This window comes from Durio zibethinus, chromosome 11 (assembly GCF_047325235.1).
Source record: "Durio zibethinus cultivar Kanyao isolate XHJ-2024 chromosome 11, ASM4732523v1, whole genome shotgun sequence".
Classification (NCBI taxonomy): Eukaryota; Viridiplantae; Streptophyta; class Magnoliopsida; order Malvales; family Malvaceae; genus Durio; species Durio zibethinus.
Genome location: NC_143172.1, coordinates 24866166 through 24891272, shown reverse-complemented (window position 1 = coordinate 24891272; position 25107 = coordinate 24866166). Strand labels below are relative to the sequence as shown.

At 30.6% G+C, this 25107-nt stretch overlaps 3 protein-coding genes across 7 annotated transcripts; 1 reads left to right on the top strand and 2 right to left on the bottom strand.

Moving 5' to 3' along the window:
* Positions 1–5454: 5454 nt before the first annotated feature.
* Positions 5455–9499, bottom strand: HSP101 (heat shock protein 101). Of its 2 annotated transcripts, XM_022880824.2 has the most exons (7): positions 9310–9499; positions 7738–8912; positions 7411–7592; positions 6702–7324; positions 6330–6609; positions 6016–6213; positions 5455–5927 (listed from the first exon to the last, which is right to left on the bottom strand). In XM_022880824.2, exons 2-7 carry the CDS (start codon positions 8885–8887, stop codon positions 5622–5624), a joined length of 2739 nt encoding a protein of 912 aa, XP_022736559.1. In that variant the 5' UTR covers positions 8888–8912; positions 9310–9499; the 3' UTR covers positions 5455–5621. The 2 variants fall into 2 exon arrangements, with proteins under 2 accessions (XP_022736559.1, XP_089624559.1); XM_089768433.1 differs by lacking the exon at positions 5455–5927 and having other exon boundaries at positions 5998–6213.
* A 2538-nt stretch (positions 9500–12037) lies between these two features.
* On the top strand, positions 12038–14788 carry LOC111289720 (Mitochondrial glycoprotein family protein). Its single transcript, XM_022880988.2, has 3 exons — positions 12038–12412; positions 13231–13565; positions 14380–14788. The coding sequence occupies exons 1-3, from the start codon at positions 12053–12055 to the stop codon at positions 14564–14566; spliced, it is 882 nt and encodes a 293-aa protein (XP_022736723.2). The 5' UTR covers positions 12038–12052; the 3' UTR covers positions 14567–14788.
* Positions 14789–16022: 1234 nt separating this feature from the next.
* VIP4 (leo1-like family protein) lies at positions 16023–24182 on the bottom strand. 4 transcript variants are annotated; one of them, XM_022880094.2, is made up of 12 exons: positions 23922–24182; positions 22708–23048; positions 22284–22419; positions 21986–22171; positions 21562–21738; positions 21128–21259; positions 19906–20085; positions 19690–19821; positions 19378–19482; positions 19032–19292; positions 17755–17916; positions 16023–16463 (listed from the first exon to the last, which is right to left on the bottom strand). In XM_022880094.2, exons 1-11 carry the CDS (start codon positions 24033–24035, stop codon positions 17782–17784), a joined length of 1899 nt encoding a protein of 632 aa, XP_022735829.1. In that variant the 5' UTR covers positions 24036–24182; the 3' UTR covers positions 16023–16463; positions 17755–17781. The 4 variants fall into 4 exon arrangements, with proteins under 4 accessions (XP_022735829.1, XP_022735831.1, XP_022735828.1 ...); XM_022880096.2 differs by having other exon boundaries at positions 16023–16421; XM_022880093.2 differs by having other exon boundaries at positions 17759–17916.
* Positions 24183–25107: the final 925 nt, after the last annotated feature.

The following is a 25107-nucleotide window of genomic DNA, read 5'->3' as shown; positions in this document are numbered from 1 at the left end:
CTTATCATGTTAGTTCTATCCTACGGATTCAAAAAATATATATTTTAGCAAACTCAACATCAAATTAAATAACATCATTTGACTCTTTGAGTTTTTTTTTTTTTGGTTTTAAAGCTATCCAATTTTTTTAAAAATAAAAAAAATGTAAAACTCTTAAAATTTTATAATCACAAATGTTTAATAAAAATTAAAAAAAAAAATAAAACTTGAGATGGATAATGATTTGGATTAAATTCGGTTTGGTTTAATTTTTTAGATAATATATAATATTATAATATTATAATATTATAAAATTTGATTTAAATTAAAATATTTTTTTTTGAAATTGATATAATATGAATCAAATTCTATCAAATCATAAGTTTTTTTAATTTATTTTTGGTTTATATATTATTTTAATATAATTTTTAATATATTTAAATAAATTTAAATATAAATTAATTATTTTTATTTATAAAACTTTAAAATATATATAAATTAATAAAAAAATATAATTCTATTTGACTTAATTTTTTGATTCAAAATTAATATATATATATATTTAATAATCGAATTTAATTTAAAATAAATAAAAAATTGATCTGAATTGAAACTACAATTTCGAATAATGTTTTAATTTTCTCACCCCTATAACATACGTCATGCTATTAACGTCTGAACAAAAAATCAACAATCGCAAAGGGAAGATTAAAACTTGAATATTTGTTTCTCGCAGGAACGAATCCGTTCAAATCAAGTCAGTTTTCAGCCCTTTCGTTTTTTGCCAATCTTTCGTCCTTTTTGATTATTTAATTGACAATTACAGTTATCGGTCTCAACACCGCATTTAATCTAAAAGCATACGTAGATATGACTGCTGCCTAGCATTTCTCTTAAATCTCATCCGCATTGTCACTGCTCTTACTTAATATATTATTTTTATAATAAGAAGTGGGTCATTTTTTCATAAAGATAACGTGGATATGATAATGACACGATAGTTAACGTGACAGTCGATATGACAATTATATTATTTTCTGCCTTTTTTTTTATGAAATTCAATACTTAAAGTGATTAGATTTAATATATTTATCAAATTTCAATTATTTTATCGAGATAAATTAAAATTCAGTATTTAATTAAACTTTTTGTGATACTTAGGTCACCGATTAGCAAAATTTACGTGGATTAATTGAATGACACCTGGCACGTGGTAGCCCACTAACTCTAGAAACGAAGCTTGAATTAAAGCAGCTTTCATCAAATTAACTAGACCCTGGTTTGTATATATTTATGTCTGAATAAATTCAAATTGGTCCCCAAATTAAATTGTTAACGGAGTTCCGAATACATCATGCTTTTCGTTTTTTACATTATTTTATTCAAAATTATTATAAATAAAATATTTAATTATCATTTTTATAAGTTTTTTAATATTAATATTTGATAAATTTTATAATTTATCGAAAATAAATTTTTAAAAAATTATATAATTTAATGTGTATTTTTTTGAAAATTTATTTCTGAATGAAAAGTAAAAATTTTTTTAAGAAAAATTATAAAAAAAGGATTTTATTAAAAAATTTTATTAATTGATGTAATGAAAAAATAATTGTTGAAAAAATCATTAAACTTTAAAATGGTTAAATTATGTCAAACGTCTTTATACTTTATGAAAATTTAAAATTTAATAAATATATATTTTATCATTCAAGGGGCACAAAACCTTACATTAAAGGGAGGAGAGAAATTATGTCAAAGGTCTTTATGCTTTATGAAAATTTAAAATTTAATCAATATATATATATATATATTTTATCATTCAAGGGGTTCTATATTAAGGGGAGGAGAAAAAGTTGGGGTTTAAATCATGATCTTAATGTCTTCTTTAAAATTATCTTGATCACTAGACCAAGCACTTGAAGATAATATATTATAATTCATATAAATTTATTTTCGTGTTATTTTAATTTAATAATTTTAGTTTAATTACTAATTATATTAATTTTTTATCATTAAAAACATTGACATTTTATTGACTTGATTATATGAACGTTAACTTTGCTAAGATGACATTATCTTGTTAACATGATAATTTGAACGAATGAAATTAATTATTAAATTATGTAAATAATTTTTATATTCATATGAAATTTAAAATTTAATATTTATATTTGCATAAATCATTAATTTTTTAATACAATATAAATATAAAATTATCAGATCTAATTTAAAAATAAAATTAAATAACATCGTTTGACTTTATGAGTTTTTTCTTTTTTGGTTTTAAAGCTATCCAATTTTTAAAAAAATAAAAAAAAATGTAAAACTCTTAAAATTATATAATCACAAATGTTTAATAAAAATTAAAAAAGAGAAAAGAAATAAAAATTGAGATGGATAATGATTTAGATTGAATTCGGTTCGGTTTGATTTTTTAGATAATATATAATATTATAAAATTATAAAATTTGATTTAAATTAAAATAAATTTTTTTTTGAAATTGATATGATATGAATCAAATTCTATCGATTCGAATCATAAGTTTTTTTAATTTATTTTTTGTTTATATATTATTTTAATATAATTTTTAATATATTTAAATAAATTTGATATAAATTAATTATTTTTATTTATAAAACTTTAAAAAATATATAAATTAATAAAAAAATGTAATTCAATTTGACTTAATTTTTTGATTCAAAATTAATATATATATTTAATAATTGAATTTAATTTAAAATAAATAAAAAATTGATCTAAATTGAAACTACAATTTCGAATAATGTTTTAATTTTCTCACCCCCATAACATACGTCATGCTATTAACATCTCAACAAAAAATCAACAATCGCAAAGGGAAGATTAGAACTTGAATTTTCGTTTCTCGCAGGAACGAATCCTTTCAAATCAAGTCAGTTTTCATCCCTTTTGTTTTTTGCCAATCTTTCGTCCTTTTTGATTATTTAATTGACTATAACAGTTGTCGGTCTCAACATGGCATTTAATCTAAAAGCATACGTAGATATGACTGCTGCCTAGCATTTCTCTTAAATCTCATCCCGCATTATCACTGCTCTTACTTAATATATTATTTTTATAATAAGAAGTGGGTCATTTTTCCATAAAGATAACGTGGATATGATAATGGACACAATAATTAACGTGACAGTCGATATGACAATTATATTATTTTCGGCCTTTTTTTTATGAAATTCAATACTTAAAGTGATTAGATTTAATATATTTATCAAATTTCAATTATTTTATCGAGATAAATTAAAATTCAGTATTTAATTAAACTTTTGATGATACTTAGGTCACCGATTAGAAAAATTTACGTGGATTAATTGAATGACACCTGGCACGTGGTAGGCCACTAACTCTAGAAAAGAAGTTTGAATTAAAGCAGCTTTCATCAAATTAACTGGACCCTGGTTTGTATATATTTATGTCCGAATAAATTCAAATTGGTCCCCAAATTAAATTGTTAACGGAGTTCCAAATACATCATGCTTTTCGTTTTTTACATTATTTTATTCAAAATTATTATAAATACAATTATTTAATTATCATTTTTATAAGTTTTTTAATATTAATATTTGATAAATTTTATAATTTATTGAAAATAAATTTTTAAAAAATTATATAATTTAATGAGTATTTTATAAAAATTTATTTCTGGACGAAAAGTAAAAGCTTTTTTAAGAAAATTATAAAAAAAAGGATTTTGTTAAAATTTTTTATTAATTGATGTAATGAAAAAATGATTGTTGAAAAAATCATTAAATTTTAAAATGGTTAAATTATGTCAAAGATCTTTATGCTTTATGAAAATTTAAAATTTAATCAATATATATATATATATTTTTTTTTTATCGGGTAGAACTTTACGTTAAGAAGAGATGAGAAATTATGTCAAAGGTCTTTTATGCTTTATGAAAATTTGAAATTTAATCAATATATATATATATATATATATTTTATCATTCAAAGAATAGAGCTTTATATTAAGGGGAGGAAAGAAGGTCGGGGTTCGAATCTCGATTTTAATATTTTTTTTAAGATTATTTTGATAATTAGATCAAGCATATGAAGACAATATATTATAATTCATATAAAATTATTTTTGTGTTATTTTAATTTAATAATTTTAGTTTAATTACTAATTATATTAATTTTTTATCATAAAAAATATTGACATACTTATTAACTTGTTTACATGAATGTTAACTTTGCTAAGATGACATTAACTTGTTAACATGATAATTTGAACGAATAAAATTAATTATTAAATTATGTAAATAATTTTTATATTCATATGAAATTTAAAATTTAATTTTTGTTAAAATTTAATATTTATATTTGCATAAATCATTAATTTTTTAATACAATATAAATATAAAATTATTAGATCTAATTTAAAATAATTAATCAATAATTAATTTTTTTACTAAAATCAGTGGCTAGTTGACAAACAAGTTTTTTTTTAAACAATAATATTGAAATTTATTAAATTGAACTAAGTAAATCAAAATTACAACGTCGTCTTCCGATATATATCTCCTAACAATCGAAAATTTTGCCCTTCAAAGTCTTCAATTTAAAAAAAATAAATAAAATGAAGGGATAACAACTCCAGTTTTGTTGCATGTAGATTTGCAACAATTAATTTGTGCAGCTTAATTTGCTGCAGCCTCACACTGCCCTTTCGGAAATGATATCCCAGCTTTCAGATCATTCTAATAATGTCAAATTAAGTTTTCAACCATTCGAATTGATTGGAAATATGTATGTATGTATGTATTATTTTTTATTTCGAGGAAAGGAGATTTGAACTTTTTCAACCCAGAAATACATGTATCTATTATTTAATTAAATATTGAAATACAAAATATGCATATATTAACTAATAATAATTAATTAATTAAAGAATTTATTTTTAATAAATTGATAGTAAAATTTTTTACACCATAAATGAAATTTAAAATTATCATATTTTTATATTTTTAATTAATTTTTTTTACAATTAAATATAAAAAGAAAAGCATATTCTATCATTTTCGTTAACAAAAAAAAAGAAGGACGTTCAATGGTTGTACTAATTTGTAAAAGAAACGACGAAAAAGTTGATTCAAAATCACTAGTTCAAAAGTGGGGAAATCCATTATTGCAAGCATTAAAATGCAGTTTGCCGATGAATATAACAGAGAAAATGAAAAATCTTGACAGGCACATGGGCTTTCATTAGTAAAAACGATAGAAAAAGGCTAAAGATAAAAAACTTATTAATTTAATAGTTAAATTAATTTAATAATTATAAATTTTGATAATAAAATTAATAAAATTTTCATCATCACTCTGTCCATACGTTATTAAATAGATAATTACAAATTTTAATTATTAAATTAAAATTTTTTTCATAATCATTCTGCTCCATTCTTTCAGGAGAAGTTCGTAGAAAGAAATACCAGTTTTTAAAAGAAACTAATCGATTATTTATATTTTTTACTTACATTTAACAGCAAACGCAAGATGGTTGAAAAGAACATTCAACGTCAAGGAGAGTAATTATAACCCAAAAAAAAAAAAAAAAATTAAAGCCAAGTAGCCTCCCACAGTCCGTTTTCATACAAAAAGTTTACGGGATGAAATCCATTTCATCATCATCATCATCGATCTCTTCAATCTTCATCTTCTTCACCGCCTGTGCAGCATCACTTCTTGTACTGTTCGGGATTTGGATCAATACCTCTGATTTATGTCCGGTGGCTGCGTTTACTAACCCTCCGTTTCTCTCAACCTGATACACCAAGTCACTTCCGCTTGGAGCTGCATCAATGTAAACTGTGGAGTTCTCATCGATTTCCTCCCTCACAAGCATCCTTGATAGCTCTGTCACAACCCTCCTCTCAAGCCATCTCCTTATGGGTCTTGCACCATAAACCTAAATACCCAGAAAGTAAACATTGTTACCATTCAGTCAAAACAGAGAACAGAACAAATATATGCAGGTGCTATGTGATGATACTTACTGGATCATAACTCTCGGATAGAATGCAGTCCAATGCTGAATCTGTTACAGCTAATGCAATACCCCTCTCAGCAAGGCGGCTTGCAACATCCTTCATTTGCAATCTAGCAACTTTCCTCAATTGGTCATGTGAGAGAGGATCGAAAACAATAACCTCATCGAGTCTGTTCAGCAACTCTGGCCTAAAGTGCCGCCTTACCTGTCAAACAACCCAATTCGTATATTAATACTAATACGTCAAAAGTCGACTTCCGCAGAAAACAAAAACATCACATCATAAGGGTATCTGGTATAAGAAATAGGTCATTTTGGTACCTCTTGCATTACTCGATCACGAGCAACTTGCATAGAACATTTCCCACTGAGTCCTGAGAGAAGATGCTCTGCTCCAAGGTTTGAAGTCATGATAATCACTGTATTTCGGAAATCAACAGTGCGACCCTGGCCATCAGTTAACCGACCATCATCCAAGACTTGAAGCAGAGTGTTAAAAACAGAGATATGTGCTTTCTCCACTTCATCAAAGAGTACAACACTGTAAGGCCTCCGCCTCACAGCCTCTGTAAGTTGTCCACCTTCCTCATGTCCAACGTACCTGAAAAACAAAACAAGGGAGCAGGTGAGCTACGATTATATAACCCCAGAAAATAGAAATGTAGCTGCATGTTTAAGGGAAACAAAGCATACCCAGGTGGAGCCCCAATAAGTCGAGCAACTGAGTGTTGCTCCATATACTCAGACATGTCGATCCTGATCAGCAAATTCTCATCATCAAATAGTTGTTCCGCTAGTGCCTTAGCAAGCTCTGTCTTACCAACGCCAGTTGGGCCCAAGAAAAGGAATGAGCCAGTTGGCTGTTGAGGCCTTCCTAATCCAGCTCTTGACCTCAAAACAGCCTCCGCAACAGCGTCAACTGCTTGGTCTTGTCCCACCACTCTCCGATGCAACCTCTCTGCAAGCCCAATCAGCCTCTCTTTCTCATTCTGTCCAAGCCTTGTGACAGGAATGCCAGTCCATCGGCTTACAACCTCTGCAATATGTTCTGGCCCAACAGTTTCTGTTAACATTAAATTTTCATCTGTGCTTCCTTCAATCTGGGCTATTGCAGATTCTACTTCCTGAATCGCTCCATATCTCAAATCAGCAACTCTTGCCAAATCATATCTCCTTTCTGCCTCCTGCAAAGCGAACAAGAGCTCTTCTCTCTTCTGCTTTAGTCGGCGAATCTCATCAACTCTTTCTTTCTCCTTTCTATATTTCATCATGAGTGGCTGAAGCTTGTCCCTCAAGTCATCAAGCTCTTTCCGGACCTAAATGGAAGAAACAAAAGTTAGATCCGGTATAAAGAAGATAATTAGCATAATCCATCATTTCTTTTTTGAGAGCCAATACTTACTTCAACAAGTCGAGCTTTGCTAGCTTTATCCTTCTCCTTTTCCAATGCATGCAGCTCGACTTCTAGTTGCATTCTTCTTCTTTCAAGATTATCAATTTCTTCAGGCTGACTGTCAAGCTGAACTCTCACATTTGCGCAGGCTTCATCAACCAAGTCGATTGCCTTGTCAGGAAGATGACGTCCTGAAACGAATTAAAAATTATGCAAATGAATATCATGCCAAACTCAGCACAGAGAATCAAATTTCAAAATTCAGACAACTAATTTCTGCATTAACAGATATCATATCATTTAATGAAACATTTGTTAAAAAGAAATATAGCATACCAGTAATGTATCGACTTGATAACTGAGCTGCCACCACCAAGGCACGGTCTTGAATCCTAACACCATGGTGACCCTCGTATTTTTCTTTCAATCCTCGAAGGATGCTAATTGTATCCGCAACACTAGGCTCAGCCACATAAACCTGCTGGAACCTTCTCTCAAATGCAGCATCCTTCTCCACATACTTTCTATATTCCTCGAGTGTAGTAGCACCAATGCACCTAAGTTGACCTCTAGCAAGCATAGGCTTAAAGAGGTTAGCTGCATCCATAGAACCCTCAGTTCGACCAGCCCCAAGTACTAAGTGGATTTCATCAATGAAGAGAATCACTTTGCCCTCAGCTTCCTCAACTTCTTTCAAAACTGCCTTCAATCTTTCCTCAAACTCTCCTCTATATTTTGCTCCTGCAATCAATGCACCCATGTCCAATGCAATGAGTCTCACATCAGCAAGATTACTAGGAACATCTCCTCTCACAATTCTTTGAGCCAAACCCTCTACCACAGCAGTTTTACCAACACCCGGCTCTCCAATAAGAACTGGATTATTTTTAGTTCTCCTTGAGAGGATCCTAATGACCCTTCTAATTTCCTCATCTCGGCCTATTACTGGATCAAGCTTCCCAGCCTGCTCAACAAGATCTCTGCCATATGTTTTTAAAGCCTGAAATGTGGTGTCCCCAGATGCACTCTCCACCTTTTTCCCTTCCTTTCCTCTAAGTTTTTCAACCTCTGATTTCACTCTTGCTGGAGCAACCCCAGCTTCTTTTAACAAATCCGCAATTTGGGAATCCTCAAGAAGGCCTAGAATCAACTGATCAACAGCCAAATGGGTATCACCGCGCGCCTTTTGTGCAGCTTGGGCACGACGAATTCCCTTAATAAGAGAAGTGCTAGCAGGAATTTCATCTGGTGGAGGTGACTGTGATGGTAGCTTCTTCAATGCCTGATTGAATACCCTCTCTGCAGCATGCGCAGCATTCTCACCTCCAGTATTGGAGATTGCTTGATAGAAGACGCCGCTGGGATCGGATATTAAAGCAACTGCAAGGTGGAGGGGAGTGAATTGGGCATGGCCATTGCTCATTGCTAGCTCATGAGCCCCAGCAAGAGCCTCATTTGTCTTGTGAGTGAATTTATCAGGATTCATTTATCCTTGCGTGGTATTATAAAACCTGCAAAAAAAAAAAACAACAATTCATACATCCATAAGTATCTGTATTCCTTAGATTACAATCCCAATAAAAAACATGCATTACCAAGCCAAAACCTTGCGTCTATGAAGCAAAGAACAGATTGCAGCCAAGAGGCTAATAAAAAAAATAGCATGACATTTTCACATTCTAAAACTAAATCAAAGACTTTAAAAATGTAACACTTTCAATGAACAAGCAATTGTGAAACAAACATCCTGGCTTAAAGCAGCTTCCAGGGTCATTCTTCAGCAGAGTGATCTTCAACTACTTTAAAAAAACCCAAAAAAAAAAGAAGAAAACTGCTTTCTTACAATTCAACACTTTTTAACACAAAAATATACATTTTTAAACATGAAAAGGAAGGGTTTTTTCTTACCTAATGATCAAAGTCAGAAAACGAAAATAGCTTCTCAGCGAAAGATGAAAACAGAGAGTTGTTGTCTTTGCTTTCCGTTGCTCTGCTTCTTGTCGTTGTTCCTTCTTTTCCTGGAAAAAAATCTCTTTGGAATTTGAGAATTCTGAATTGTTAATGTGATTGATTACTTCGACTTCGCCGGAAAATATGTGAGCAAGAATGGTGGGGGGGATTGGGTTTTTGTTGAGCAAAGGGAGAAGTCTAGAAACTCCTAGACGCTCAGCTGATTTGATGAGCGGAACCTCCTGGACTTGCCTAGAATGTTATCTCACTCGCCACATAAGAGATTGGCGTCTCACGCACCTTTCCTTTTTTTTTTTTCTTAAAACAAAAAATATAAAAAATCATTTTGATTTGTGATAATTTTTTTAAAATGCTGTGTGCAAAATGTTACTTCATGAATTAATTCTATAAGATAATTTATTAAACCCATAAATCTATGATAAATATTCATATTCAAGCTTTGAAAAGGCGATGACATTTCAATTATAAATATTCGATATTAATTACAATATTAATTCAATAAAAAATAGATATATTTATAAATTAGATGAATCATTGATTTTTAAAAATTTTTCTTTAAAGTCCGAATTGATCAATCAAACTTTAACATGCTCGGTCATTATTAAGAAAATATTAAAATTTTAAAAAACATTTTATATTATATTTCATATATTTTCAAAATTAAATTTAAATAAAAATATATTTTATTATTATGTAGTGATTTAATTTGGTTAAGCTGGGACGTTAAAATTTATGTTTTGAGCCTGATTCAAGCCAAACAAAAAAAATATATATATATATATATATATATTGATACATGTATTAAATTAAAATATTTTTTTATTAAATAAATAAATAATACAAAAGAATTTAAATTTTCATTTTTAATTAATAATATAATTATAATAATCTTTTTTTACATTCGAATATCTGATTTGATAAATTATTTATATATATTTACTCAGATTGAGTTTATTTTCCTTCTTTCAAATAAAAAGAAAAAAAAAACTTACTATTAATTGTAAGTCTAATCCATTTCAAGAAAAAAAAAAAGGAATTATATTGATACATTTAAGGTTAACTATTTATTTGACCAAAAAAGTTAAATATGCATAAAAGCATATGAAAGTTTAGTTTTATTAAATTCCAAAACTCTCTCCCTTTTTCTTTTAACTCTAAATTCTGATTAAATAAATAAATAATTATATACACACGAAACATACACCTATAAATACATATAAATGATTTTTTTTTCTCACATTAATTTTTTTTAATTTATTAAAAAATTATTTTTATTTAATTTAAAAATATTATTATAAAAATAATTATATGTATATATTTGTTTCTTTACGGGTATGTAACATTATTCATAAAAAATTGAACATGACTTTTATCTTATTAATAAGTAAGATGCTTTTTTGCATAAATATTTTTATTTGGGATTTTGTTGGAGAGGGCACAAACTTGTTTAAAAGAAAAAATATTGAAAATTTTAGATAGTGTTTAGTTCCAAAAAATAAAATTATTTTTTATTTTTATTATTTTTTAAAAATATAAGTGAAAACGTATTGAGTAATTAAAAATGAAAATAAAATTTTAAAAAATAGAATTGAAATATGAAAAAAAAATTAATTATGGAAATAAAAACGTATATTATTTTTTTCTTATATTCTATAAATTATCATATTAAATATTTTTTAATATCATTAATTAATAAATATATATTGTATTTAGTATTAATGACATCAATAATAATATCATCAAATATTTTATTCATTTTATTATTTTTTACATTTTTAAAAAATAATTTTTTCACTTATCAAATATATTTTTTAAAAAACAAAAAATAAAAAATAAATTTTTTTTTTCTCGAACTAAACGGATCTTTCTTCCACGTGACACCGCATCATACATCATACATGTGTAATGTTGATAATATAATATTACGATCTCTCTACCACCTACTAGAATCTTACCCGCCGTCTAAGCATAAGGCATGCGCTGCTTTGGTTGTTGGCTAATTACTTTTTTTTTTTTTTTTTTGAAGATTAAAAAACCAAAACTTAAAATACTTTAATACTATTACATAAAATACCGTATCCTTTAAGATAGTTGAAGAACATTTTACATATTATATATATATATATAACAAGAAAAATAACATAATTGTATTTTGAATATTAAAAAAATCACAAATATTTAGCTTCAATATTATATTTTAGCTCAAATGAAAAAAAAAAAAGCTTTTTATTGTTTAGGTTCGAAAAATGATGAGAAAAGAAATTTTTATAAATTTAAGAAATTTGACATAAATAAAAAATTTTAATTCAATTCAAATATATTAAGTAAAGTTCATGAATATTTTTATTGTGCAACGAAAAAAAAAAAAACTCTAAACTTAATTATTTTAAATTAAATAGTAGATTTTTTATTTAAAAATGAGCATAAAAATAGCTTAATATAAAATATATTGTACAAACATAAGTCTTAAATAAAAATTATATACTTGGTATTAAATTCAAATATTATTAGTAGTTAGTTTATATTCATGTGTTAGATTTAAAAATTAAAAATATTTTATGAGCATAAATTTATGGTAGAATTAAAAAATAATCCTCTTAGCACAATTTTTTTTTCTTTCTTGGAAATCCAATTTTGAACATTATTTTATTTTTAAGGTAAGGGTTGGACTTGGACCCATATGGCCATAGTCCGAACTAAGCAACTCCGGGTTCGGATTTTTCTTGACCCACCCGCTTTCCAAATTGCCGTTTTGCTCATTGGGTTCTACTTCTCTTCATTTTTGTACAAGCTGCGAAAGCAGAAGGCAAAGGAAAACGAAAAAAGGAAAGAAACTACAGCAATCATGTGGAGAAGAGCGTTGATGGAGAGCAAAGCTTGCCAATCATGGCGGTTGATAGCAACAAGAGGCGCAGCCACCGGAAGCGGCAAGCACGGCTCCATGTCGGCATCAGCGGCGTCAGCTGCGGCGGTTGATTCACTCTTGCTCCGTTCGCTCAAAGACCACTATCTCGAAGTCTCCAAAATGACTCCCCCTCCTGTATGTTTCATTCTTCCTCAGTTCATCTCTCTAATAGTAAATTGTACACCCTTTTTGTTTTGGGTATTTGAATGATTTTCTTTTATCTTATTTCTGTTAAACCCCTGTAAAGCCCAATATGTTAGAAACTAGGGTTTTAGAGAAGTGTTCAAATGGTGATGAATATATCTATAAGAAAAGCAATTTTTTTTTTTTTGGATATCTGCTTGAATCCGAAGGTTTCTGTTTTTGGCCAAACTTAAAACCTTGAGGCTTAGGGAAATTTTGGGAGGGTTTTATAGACACATATATAAAAATGTAGTTCAGTTCGTAGTTTTTATGAGTGAATGGTTGCAACTGAAATAGATATGAAAAGTAAAATTATCTTTAATCTTTAATCTTTCAAAAATATTGTTCATTTTTGTTTCCAAATGCCCATTTTGCCTTTCGCTCTCAGGAACAAAAGGCAAGTAAATAATTTTAACTACCAAATGTCTTATATACCCCATATGTTTTGTCTCCAAGAAATGATATCTTTCAGCATTTTTTCTTCTAATTACTTTTTTGTTTAATGAAACAGTTAGCTTTCTTAGATTTTTGTTTCTTTTGAAGAAAAAACTAATGTGGTAGGAATCACCTATTGAAGATTCTATTGCTGCATGAAATCTGATTGTATGGTTGATTTTCAGGCAGATTTCTATGGTAAATCTAATGGGGTACATTGAAGGGACTTCTGCTAGTGTGAATGCTCTGGCTCTCATCGATTTAGTTTATATTAATATACTCATTTGATGTTTTAAGCGGCTTGTGTAATAGTGTGAATGTATTAATGTTGACAGAAAGTGAGCCCTCCTTCACCGTTTACTATTATCAAAGGTGGACTTGATTCTAATGGCCCTGTTCTCAAGCGAACCTATGGCAAGGAGGAAATTAACATCTTTGTAATGCGGCTGGCTAATATTATTCGTGGTGAAGGTGATGATCCTGAGGAGGATGGAATTAATCAGTTGTTCCTTCATGTAGATGTGTCAAAACCTGGACAGGAAGAATCCTTACAGTTTCTATGTGGATTGTATCCTGATGCTCTTGGGATCCACTCTGTTTCAATGAGGCCAAAGCTTGACTCTTCAGAGGATGTTGTGGTTCCATCTAAATATAATGGTCCTGTTTTCGAGTAAGTCATCAACTCACCATAATCAATATGTTTAAGTATTAAATTTGATTATTTGATACCTCTTGATTGAGTTTTCCTCATAAATTACTGGGAAGAATGGTGTGTTAAATCGTTAAAAGAGTATTCGAAATCATTGGTGTGTTCCTCTGTGCATCTATTATTTTTCCCCGTTATTATGTATAAAAATGTGAGCATATAGTAGAATTAGGTAACCCCAACATCCATTATCAATTTATCATAAAACTATTTAGTAAAAAATGTTCAAGTATTAGTTTTAGCTTGAAAAGAAATTTGGAAAACTTGGCTTCCTCGAAGCAGATGAGTTCTAAATAGCAAATCTATATTAAACCCAAGAGTGGTAATGCAGCACAAGACTGTGGAACGATGCCTTTGGTTTTCTGAACATTTTTTGTTTTCTAGGTAATGTAACTATCTAATATAATTTATATAAACATAAGGTAAGAGACAGAAAGGAGGTGCAATTCTGCTGTTCTTGGATGATACAGCTAGAGAAGCTTGAGTCGGTATTGATATTCATGTGATTGAGTATGTAACATTCGTGCATGGGAGGTTGCATAGATGATTATAATTACATCCAGCACTCTGCCAGGGATGCATTTGACCTATATAAATATTTGATTTTATAGGCTAAAAGCTGATTTCTTTATGGATGCTTTTCTGTCACCGTGCATGCTAGATAAAGATTATTTGCTTTTTGTTTTTTTTTTTATTTTCTTTTAATCATTATTGGTTAACCCATTCTCATTTCTTATGTTTGTGTATTACTAAGCCGTGTCTCTCTGCTGTTTGGCAGAGATCTTGATGAAAATATGAGGGATGCACTTCATAGTTTCATCGAAGAACGAGGGGTGAATGAGAGTCTCTTTCCGTTTTTACAAGCATGGCTCTATGTGAAGGATCACCGAAATTTGTTGCGTTGGTTCAAGTCGGTAGGCACATTCATTACTGAAAAAAATTCAGTTAATGATACAAAACATTGATGAGGTGATTTTATGAAAAGAGTTATCTATCTTCTCCAAATGGTAGATTAATCTTTGAGGATCAATGAATATTTCCCGCTGGGGTGGACGGTGCGTACACATAAGGTTCCTTAGCAAACAAATTTAGCATTAAGACTCATTCTAGGCGGTCTCTTTTATATTTCATTTGGAATTATGGCCTGTTTAGGTTCTAATATAAGTAATATTTTGTTGGTTCATGTATTTTTGGTGCTAAATACTCCTCTAGACTTCTTTGACCATTTTTCTTTTATATGTCAAAACTATGTCAAGAAAACACATAAATCTCTTTTTTTTTTTTTTTAATTCTAAAATTATTTTCATGAATTTTTTTTAACTTTTTGGCATTTGAAATATGAAACATCAAATTTGTAAAAAAAATTAGAAATTTAATACTCTTTATGTCCCATTTTATTTGTTCATGTTCGAAATTTTTTGTCAAACAATTTGACCTTAATCATTAGGTTTTAAAATATCATATTAAATTAAAATTTTAAAAAATATGTATTTTGAATTTTTTTCAAAAAAATCAATAATTTTATGATTTTATTAAAAAAAATAATCAAAATCGAATCTATTTAATAAAAAATCGAAAGGAAACAAGCAAAAGGACCAACACCAAAAGTTTTTTTTTTTTAACTCGGTAAAAGTTAATCGAAGAGTTAACAATTTGGGACAACAAAGGAGTATATTAGTATATTTTATATCTCCTTGTATTTATGGGATTTTTGTTTTTTTTTTTTTTCAATCTTTGGTTATAAGATACATGGCCGAGTTGGTGCAGCTAATTTATTTTGTAATGTGAGCCATGTTTTTAAGAAAATTTGGCAATTGTTAGTGTTATGAATTGCTAGCCAACGGCATGTTATGTTTTAAAGTAGATTACGTTACATTTATGGGTCGTATTTAAATCTAAAAATATGCCAATGATTTTGATAGCTTTATTAATCATCATATATATTGTTTGAATTAAATAATCATATGGTGCGAATAATTGGATAATCGTTAATGAAACCTAAAATAAATAAAAATAATTCACCGAACAATTTAATTATCGATTTTAGATGGTCCTAATATGCTACAGCCAATGAGGTTTCATCCCTATTCAATTTCACAATTTGATTATGTGTGATTATGCTAATTAAATTATTTCAAAGCCCAATTTAAAAAAAAAAATGGAGAAACTTCGCAATGGTATAATTTTAAAAATATATTTAAATTTTTTTTTTTTAAATCTATCTATAAGAATCGAATAGATGTTTCACCATAGTCATATCATTTGAGATTCATGGATGATGTACTTGAATTCATTTGATTTAGTAAGAATGGAAATATAGAAAACAAGCAACAAATGGAATTGATAAAATTTCTTAAACCTAAGGAATAATTTCACTATGAAAACAAGTACTCTAAATAAATAAATAATGGTGATGATGAATAAAGATAGAAACATGTATTCCTATTTCTATTGATTGAATAGTGAATATAATAATAGATACCAAACAACTGCACCAACGTTGCCTGCTCCTTCAATGAGGGGAGGTTTTGAGATCGAAAATGACAATCATAATAACCTGCCTTTTCACATTATAGGAAAAAGAAGAAAACTAGTAATCCGTTTTGTCCGCAATTCTTTCCCCTCAAATTCAGTTGCAACTAGTGTCGGGGATTAAAGAAAAGGTTATAGGCACAATTTTTATATAATTGAAAATGATAGACAGGAGGTAAAGAAGACAATAGCATTTTAAACCTTAAGCTGCTGCGTTCAGTTATTAGTGTTTCCATAACTTAGTGAAGCATCAAGCATGTCGGCTCAGCTCCACCGCAAAATGTCTGCCTGCGATTCATTAGTCAGAGGATGGTCGGATACAAGCTTTTTCTGTGGAAAGATGGTAATAGCAATCAAGACTCGGAATCTATAATATAATTTATAGTTATAAATATTAATATTCATCATATTAACTATACATATTATGTCAGTACTTGAAAATCCTTTACAGGATATGTAACAATGTAATACTTGCTCAAACATTATCACTAAAATTAACCGCACTTGTAACCTTGTTTTGCTTCAATAATATGTGAATGAGCAAAATAATCTCACCAGAGACTTCAGACTTGTAAACCAGACTTGGATGTGTGAATTTGTCTAAGCATGCTTAAACTATCATGTATTCGTAATAAATCAAAATAGTTTAGAATATAAAACAAACCTCAAAAGAAAAAGTTAGAATTATATATTTCTAAAAAAAAAAAATCTGACTACTAAAATCAGTGACCAAAAAGTACTTCGATTATATGAAACACAGGTCCACATCCAGCCTACATGACAAAAGATCGCAAGGAACGTTCCCTAAGACATCTTCCTCTCCAAAAAAATGTCTGATTAAAATCATACAGAAATAGGAAAATTGCAGAGCATAATCTTCCTCAACCAGAATCAACAGAGCAATGTGGAATCATTACCAAAGCTATCAATGGCACAAGTTGTTCAACAAGACGTCAAAAGTTCAGAGCAAGTAGGTTGCAGGAGAGACACTTAGGCACAGCCACAAAGAGGGAATAGATATCAACAAACTTAGCCACAATCGTGAAAAGTTCAGTAAATCAACTGAGCAAGAATCAACTATCTAAGCTATATGCGGCTTTATACTATATCAGTCAACAAGGCAAAAAAATAAAAGGTATCTTTGACAAAAATAATGGAATATGTTCCACAAATATGAACACCATATATGCTAATGCACCAAGCCACCAACAAGAAGCAAAAGTACGTACACTGCATAGAACATCCATACCTCGCAAATTATGACCTATTCATCTATGATATTTGACACTTAAAACCAAAGTTAAGGACAGAAAGTAATGTCAACCAAAAGAATTTGACAATAAAACTAGAACACAGAGATTTCAAGAATAATTGGTAAGTTACTTAACTTACTAAAGAGAGAGTCATAATTCAAAATTAAGTAAAACCTATCTATCTGCAATGAAAACTAGTATAAGCCTAAATCTTGAGAATAGCATTCCGGACATTCCAGCAACATTTGGTAGCAAGAAAAATGGGATGGGAAAAGGTTCTTCAGAAATAGAAGTTTCAATGCTTTGGTCTCTACATGTACATGAGTCAATGCATATGTTGCGAAAGCAAGAGTGAGAGAGAGAGAGACCTACTCTCATCTTGTCTGTTGCAGGTTTCACTCCTCATCACTATCATAAACAACTGCCATGCGACGATGAGTTGGAGCTTTTCTAGGAGGTGAGTCCTCATCAGACTCAATTCCCTTTCGCTTAATGCTGCCAACAGACTCCTTCAACTTTTGCCTAGGTTCCTGCAAAGATAACCAATAAAACAAAATTTACAAAATTCTTAAGACTATAATCGATGAGGAAAAATTATTGCCCAGTTTACATGTCATTACGTGTCATGCTGATGCATAACAAGAAGGTATTATTTCCTCTAAAAGAAGCAAAAATAAGGAGGATGGGCGTGGAACAACTAAACCAACACAAATATAGAAACATCCATTACTGATAAAAGACAAATTAAAATGTTTAGATCTTTTGATCATGTTCTGCTGCATATATGCTCCATTTTAAGGACATTGATGAAATCTAATCGATATTCACCATTTTCCAATCCAATCACAGACATTTAAATATCACCAAACAAACTTAGATACCCGTGGTAGCACTTTCAGATACCCCAGCAAAGTCCAACCTCCCAGCCATGTTAAATGCTGATCCTTACAAAAATTTCACCCTTCCACTAAAAACAGTAATTGGCACCACTACAGTTGTATTAAAGGGCAACAGAGACATATCAAATTGTAGTATCTCCAAATAAGCCTTTCCATGCAAGCACATATAAATATACACAAAGTCATTAATCACATATAAAAAATCTAAAGAGACTTTTCCAATAGCATCATTTCTGAAAGCCTGAAGAAAAACCTCATCTTTAAAGGAATATATATCATTCAGCAAGAAAACATAATGCACTCATTCAGACTGATAGGAAGCACAAGAAAATATTCTTTCAAACTTCGAAGTATGGATATCCAATCCATGTCCTTTTTTTGACCATATCCAATCCAATCCACGTCATATGTGGGAAGAAAAATGATAGATTATAACCATCAGAATAATTAGGCACATTAACATATCCCTAAAATTAATCAGCAAAGTGAATTGTGGAACCAACAGTTCACACAAGTACAGGCTATTTGAACATTTTTAGTCATTCATTTAGAGGAGCTATCTAATCGGTAACCTTTTAAGAATCATGGAGTACTGATACTTAAGGCATACAGAAATCACTTGTGCTATATATACAGGAATGAAAAGCACCATCTGAAATGCCTTTCAGATATGGCACATGAATTTTATGCTCAAACATAAAGCATGGAGAACTTGTTGAAGATAAAAGAAAATTATAAATAAATACCTCTGCTTCCTCTTCCTCATCTGAGGCTATCTTATTGTTAGCATCAACCTCTTCATAGCGCTCTTCCTCTTCCTCTTCTTCTGATTCTTCATATTCTGGCTCTTCATCCTCAATCCTATTGCGTGGAGATCTATCATCTTCCTCCCCTTCAGTTTCATACTCAGACTCCTCTCTGTCACTTTCAGAGAAATTACTAGGCCGCCGAGATGATTTAAAATCTTGCAAGGATGACTTGCGAGGGATGTCCCTATAACTCTGTGACTGGTAACCACAAAATGTAAAAATAAAAACATCTTAGTAACAAGTTGCAACAAGGACTTTTCCCTAGGAGTAACAGTGAAAATACCTTCTTGGCATTCATAATGCGTTTTTCTGCCCGAGCTTCTACTTCCAGGTCTTCCTCAAAGCGGCGACGAGAGCGACGAGAATCATTATAATCCATTTCATCATCCTGATAAAATCAACATATGTTATTCAGTTTACAAAGTATGAATGGAGGATATGTAAAAGGTACAGTTAAACATGCTCACAAATTGAAGACTAGGGCCAGTTCAGTAAAAGAAATAAGAGAGACAATCATCCTAATAAGCAATAAAGGAACATAAAGTATCAAATATTAGTATTCCAATATGGTTAACAGGTAAGGCAAAATGCAGACCTCATCAAGAGCACCCTCCAAATACCCAGTTGAAAGTTGACGTTTTCTTTCTACAGTTTGTGTATACTTTCGGTTCACCTTTTCTCTCTTACGATTCAGAAGCACGTTAGCTCTGATTGTTTGATTTTCAGCCTGAAAATCATAAGAAAAAGAAAATTGAAAATTCATGTCAATAAGAAACAACCTCACACAATTTAACAATAAGCAACTAATTACCTTCTCTTTTTCCTCCTTTTCCCTCTCAGGATCAATGTCAGTAATGCAATTCTTAACCTTATAGACTTTTTTATGACGTGAATCAACGAGAGCAGTCAATAGCCGATGAGAATTTGATGACAATGATGAAGGCATAAATCTCATTTTACTTAAAATTCTTCCTTGAGATTGAAGAATTCCCTGCAATTACCACAATTAAAACAGTTTCCAAGTCCAGTTCAGATTTATGCATTTCCACAGAAACGATAATATAATAACAGAAACAGCAATAGCCTCAAAAATGAGAATGTTAAATGAGAATTTTTGATAGAGCCAGCCTTAGAAGTGAAACTCAAAACCAACTACCAATACAATAAATTGCATCAAATGAGCACACGATAGCCCAAAATGAAGGTTTGGAGGTCATTTTCTATTCCTAGCCTACCAAATCAAATCCAAAATTGCAGCAACCTTCTCCAAACAATGATAGATGCTATTATAGGAACTGCAATAGCATGTAGGTGGAAGTTGACTATAAAACTTTCATCCCCCCTTTTTCCCCTGCCAAATATTTACACACACACACACACACACACACACACACACACACACAGACATACATCATCACATGTATCATACTCAAAGAATGAAACTAAAAAAATATTCAACCTCAGTACAGCAGTTCCTATTGAACTATTAGCAATATGTATAATAGAAGTCCATATGCCAATTGATAGGACATTGTCAAAAAGAACGATACCAAAGACCATATATTTCATGTCTAAGACAATGTCCAGATAGAAATAACAGTGGCATTTCAATATGCCACATTCTTTTACTTCTTCATATTTAAATCATTCCATATTAATTAGTGAACCTTTGGTTCTAGAATCCGTGAGGCTTTTCAAGCAACTTAGTATAAGAGGTCAGCAGCTGTAACAAGAGGCCCGTTAAAATTGACAAATATGAGCTTATGGATCATTAGATGCACAGAAATCACATACAAATCACCCTCAGATACCAATGCGGAACTTTCTTTTTTATTTTATCCAATTTATGACAAAAAAACAGGGAATATAATAACAGCAAAAGAAGTGAATAAGAACAATCTTAATGTATGAACTTGAAGATTTTATTGATCCATTTCACACCTAGGCAGCTTTGGCTATGAAAAAAAGGAAATAAAAGAGTTAAGATATTATATACTTAAATAAACCATGCCAAACAGGGGGGAAAAGGCCACCTTTCCATGTCTGAGAAAAAGGTGTGATTGATCATGCTGCGCCTCTTGTACAGATATGTCAAGAACTTCATTGCCAATTAACAACTGTAAACTGCCATCTGACCATCTCACAAAGCGTGCATTGCTTTCATACTACATACAACAAGAGGAAATATGAGAAGCCCTGATTGGTTAAGAAATAAAAAAATAATAATAATAAAGAAATTAACAGATTGATAACAGATCATAGTGGAAATTAACAGCAAATAGAGTTGTTAAGAAAAGAAATCTAACTATTGTGGTGGCAAACAATCACCCTACTCACTAGGTCTTTAATGAATTTGTAAACATCCCAAACTTACAGAACATACATGCAATAAATAGATCCACGTTCTTTCCAACATGCTCAAATCAAATCATTGAAAAAAAGGGGTAGGTAGAAGAAATTTACTCACTGATGTTGTGCCATCTTTGTTTCTGATAGTCCTCCAACGCACAATATTGTTTTCCAACCTTATACGTTTTTTTGAGCCAGACTCATCAGTCACAAATGTATCCTCTTCCACATATGTCTTGGGATCAAATGGTTTTGGGTCAATGCCCATAATATTAGAAACTTTGATCATGTTCATCTGCAAAAGAGTAACTAAAGTATAAACTATGGCCTCAAGTCAAAATGCGGTCAACTCAACTGCTTAAAGTAACAAATGACCCTCACAACGGCCAAATGCAAATGGCATAATATACCAAAAAAGTTATTAAATAGTGAAACTACTTCCAAAATATCACTAAAAACAACAAGAAAGCACCCTTTACATGATGTTAGGTTAGAATCTTTTCAAGAGAGGGGGGGGGGGGGGGCATGAGAAGAAGATCAACCTTTGTTGGATGAGCTGGACCTGGGCGCAATGGAACCTCTAGCTCCAACGGGGGGCCAACTGGCTTCTCTTTTTGTTTCACCTCAACATGCTCATCATCTGACTCATAATGAACATCTTCATCATGCACCATATCTTCAGGTCTTGGACTCTTCCCATAGCTCTCTTCCTCTTCCATAGGAGATCTCTAAGGGACAAAAGCCATTTACATCATCCTTTTAACTATGACAGCATGTCAACCAGAAAGTACTATTAATGCAAAAATAAGAACCATATTGCTTTTGACATTTGATACTCACATTTTCATCTTGCTCCATTTCATGTCGAACTGCATATTCTGCAGCTTCTTCATCATCAGAATCACCAAATACATCACGAATTTCAGCAGCAGAATGTGAAAGATGAGTCTGATCCTTCTCCTCCCCCGGTGATTTACTGCCATTAAGCCAAGTTTCCCACAATAGAAAGTACAGCTCATTACAAACAAGAATATATCCATGGAATCACTATTATATAACATTGTGCATCAATTTATTTCTTTTTAGTTTTGGCAAAAATACTTACCATCTGCACTTTAGAAAACTTGTAATACAATGTCAGAGTACAATGGGGCATATAGCTAACCAGGAAAAAAATATATAGGGGTGCAATAAGAAAGAAAAACGAGACACAAAGAGACAAAAGCACGGCTTGAGACTGAGTGAGAGAGAACAAGCAGGTTACCTTGGACTTCTAGCTTGATCAACCTCCTCATCTTCATTATCAGGATAATGGTTTTCCTCAGACCTCTCTGACTCACTTTCAATCACTTCCCTTCTCCGGCTAGTCACAACCCTCTGACCATATTCTTCTTTTTCATCACTATCAGTATCTTTTGCCTCACTTTCTTCCCTTTGATCGCCAATGTCAACTTCTTGGGAACTTTGTTCTCTTTCACCCTCACTTTCTCCAGGATCAGGTTCTACATCACGTATGTCACCATCACTCTCGACTTCTGCCTCACCATGCCCTTCCACTTCAGCTTCACCTTCACCCTCAGCCTCCATGGCACCCTCAGCTTCATCCTATATACAAAATCATCCAACAGGTTAACTTCAAGCAATTCTTCTTCTAATTAAGCACCAAAAACATAGATAACTTCACACTAGCAGCAAACATCTAAGCAAACTAGGATTAACTATTCCAAGGCTATTTTAGGTCTTTCTTTTCTTCAGATATTTTAACCTGGAGAAAAGGAGAAATTCATAACGGGTAAGAACATCAATTTATCACTTTCTAAAACGCTATTATTTTCTAGATATTTTGACCAAAAGGATAGCTCCTAATAATGGCATACATCTAGGCAAACTAGGACCAACTACACTGGAGCTTTATTAATTCACTTTCATCCATAAAAAGGGCATAAAACTGGTATAAAATATCAATTAATCATATTCTAAACTATAATTTACTTAGAACAAAATCCATCTCCGAGTTAATTGTATCAGGCGTACTTGCCCCCTATTAAGAATGATTTCAGAATTACATTGGTATGAAAAAAATATGAATTTCCATAATCAACCGTTAACTAATTCGGGTCAAACTTCAGGGAAAAAATTGGCAAAAGAAAAAGATAAAATGAGCCGCTATACATAATTGTCAAAAGATCAATTTGCAGCTTTAGATGAACCAAAATACAGAAAATCAGCCATCGAGCCTAAGCTTTGCATTATCCAAACAAAATCAGTCGAAAAAGATTAGCGTTAACAATCAGGCTAAAATTCGTCCTCTAAATAACAAAATTCTTCCAACCAAATCAATCACTTAGTCGCAAAACTTAAACAAAACAATTAGTATTTAATTAACATTTTAAAAAAGTAAATAATTATCAAACAATATAGCACCAAGCTTGGGAAAAAAAATAAAACCTAAAGATTAAAAAAAAGAAAAAAAATTACGGAAGCGTAATTAGGGTGAGGGTTGGATTCGTGTTCGGAATCGATCTCTTCCTCTTCCTCCGACTGATCGCCGAAGAGATTTTGCATCATCTGGTGCCGCTTCTCCTCTCCCATCGCTCTTTTCTTTCTCCTTTTCCCTCTTTCTCTCTTTCTCTCTCTCTGGCTGATTGAATTGAATGGCTTCCTACTAAAAGGGGAAGCTCCTCTCTTCCTCGCTCGACATCTTGTACTATTTATTTTATTGTATTTTAATTTAATTTTGCGTAATATCTGCTGCATTTTGTAGCCCCCGGTTTCGGCTTATGTTTTACAACCCGCTTCTTTGACACGTCATTCTCTCTTCGGGTGCCAACGGCCCATGGTGCATGGGTCCCTCTCCCACTTATTAGTCGGGTTGTTTTTACAGGGTGAATTAATTTTAAATAATTACAAAATTTTGAAATTAAAAATAAGTTTGTAAAAAAATTTTAAAAGTATATTGATATTTTATTAATTAAAAAAATTAAAATATTTTTAAAATAAAAAGATTTTTATCTCGAGAAAAGCGGACAGATTTTTTAATTACAACGAAAAAAATGTAGAAGTTCTTTGATAATAATTTTCATCTTTGAACAAATTTTTTGATAGGATTATATGTTGATCATCGTGGTTTGGGTTTTAATTTGTATTTTAACATTACATTGTTAGATATCTTTCCTCTTTTATAAACTTCTTTTTAGTTGTCGTAAATTATTATATATTTTTTTTAATTTGATAATATGTGTATTTATTTTTTATAAAATATTAATATAATATTTACAAAAAAATTATATATCATAATTTATATTAACATAAAAATATTAAATATATATTTTTTATTTTATTAAATTTATATATAATTTTTTATTAAAATCTTAAATTATATTATTTTTATATCTTTTATATAATTCTCATATTATACCATTATATTATATTTTATATAAACAATTATAATATTTTTATGCTAATTGACAATCAAGATAGTTTAATCAATATAAGTCCTAAGACTAACAAAACTATTAATATCATCCTGTACAAAATCAACTATGAGAGCCAGAAATTTGGAGAATTGAAAATTGTCACAAAATGCCCATCGTGCCAATAATTCAGCGTAGAATTTTGCCTCTTCGACAGCCACGTACTATTAAATAGTGCCAATCTCTGTTTA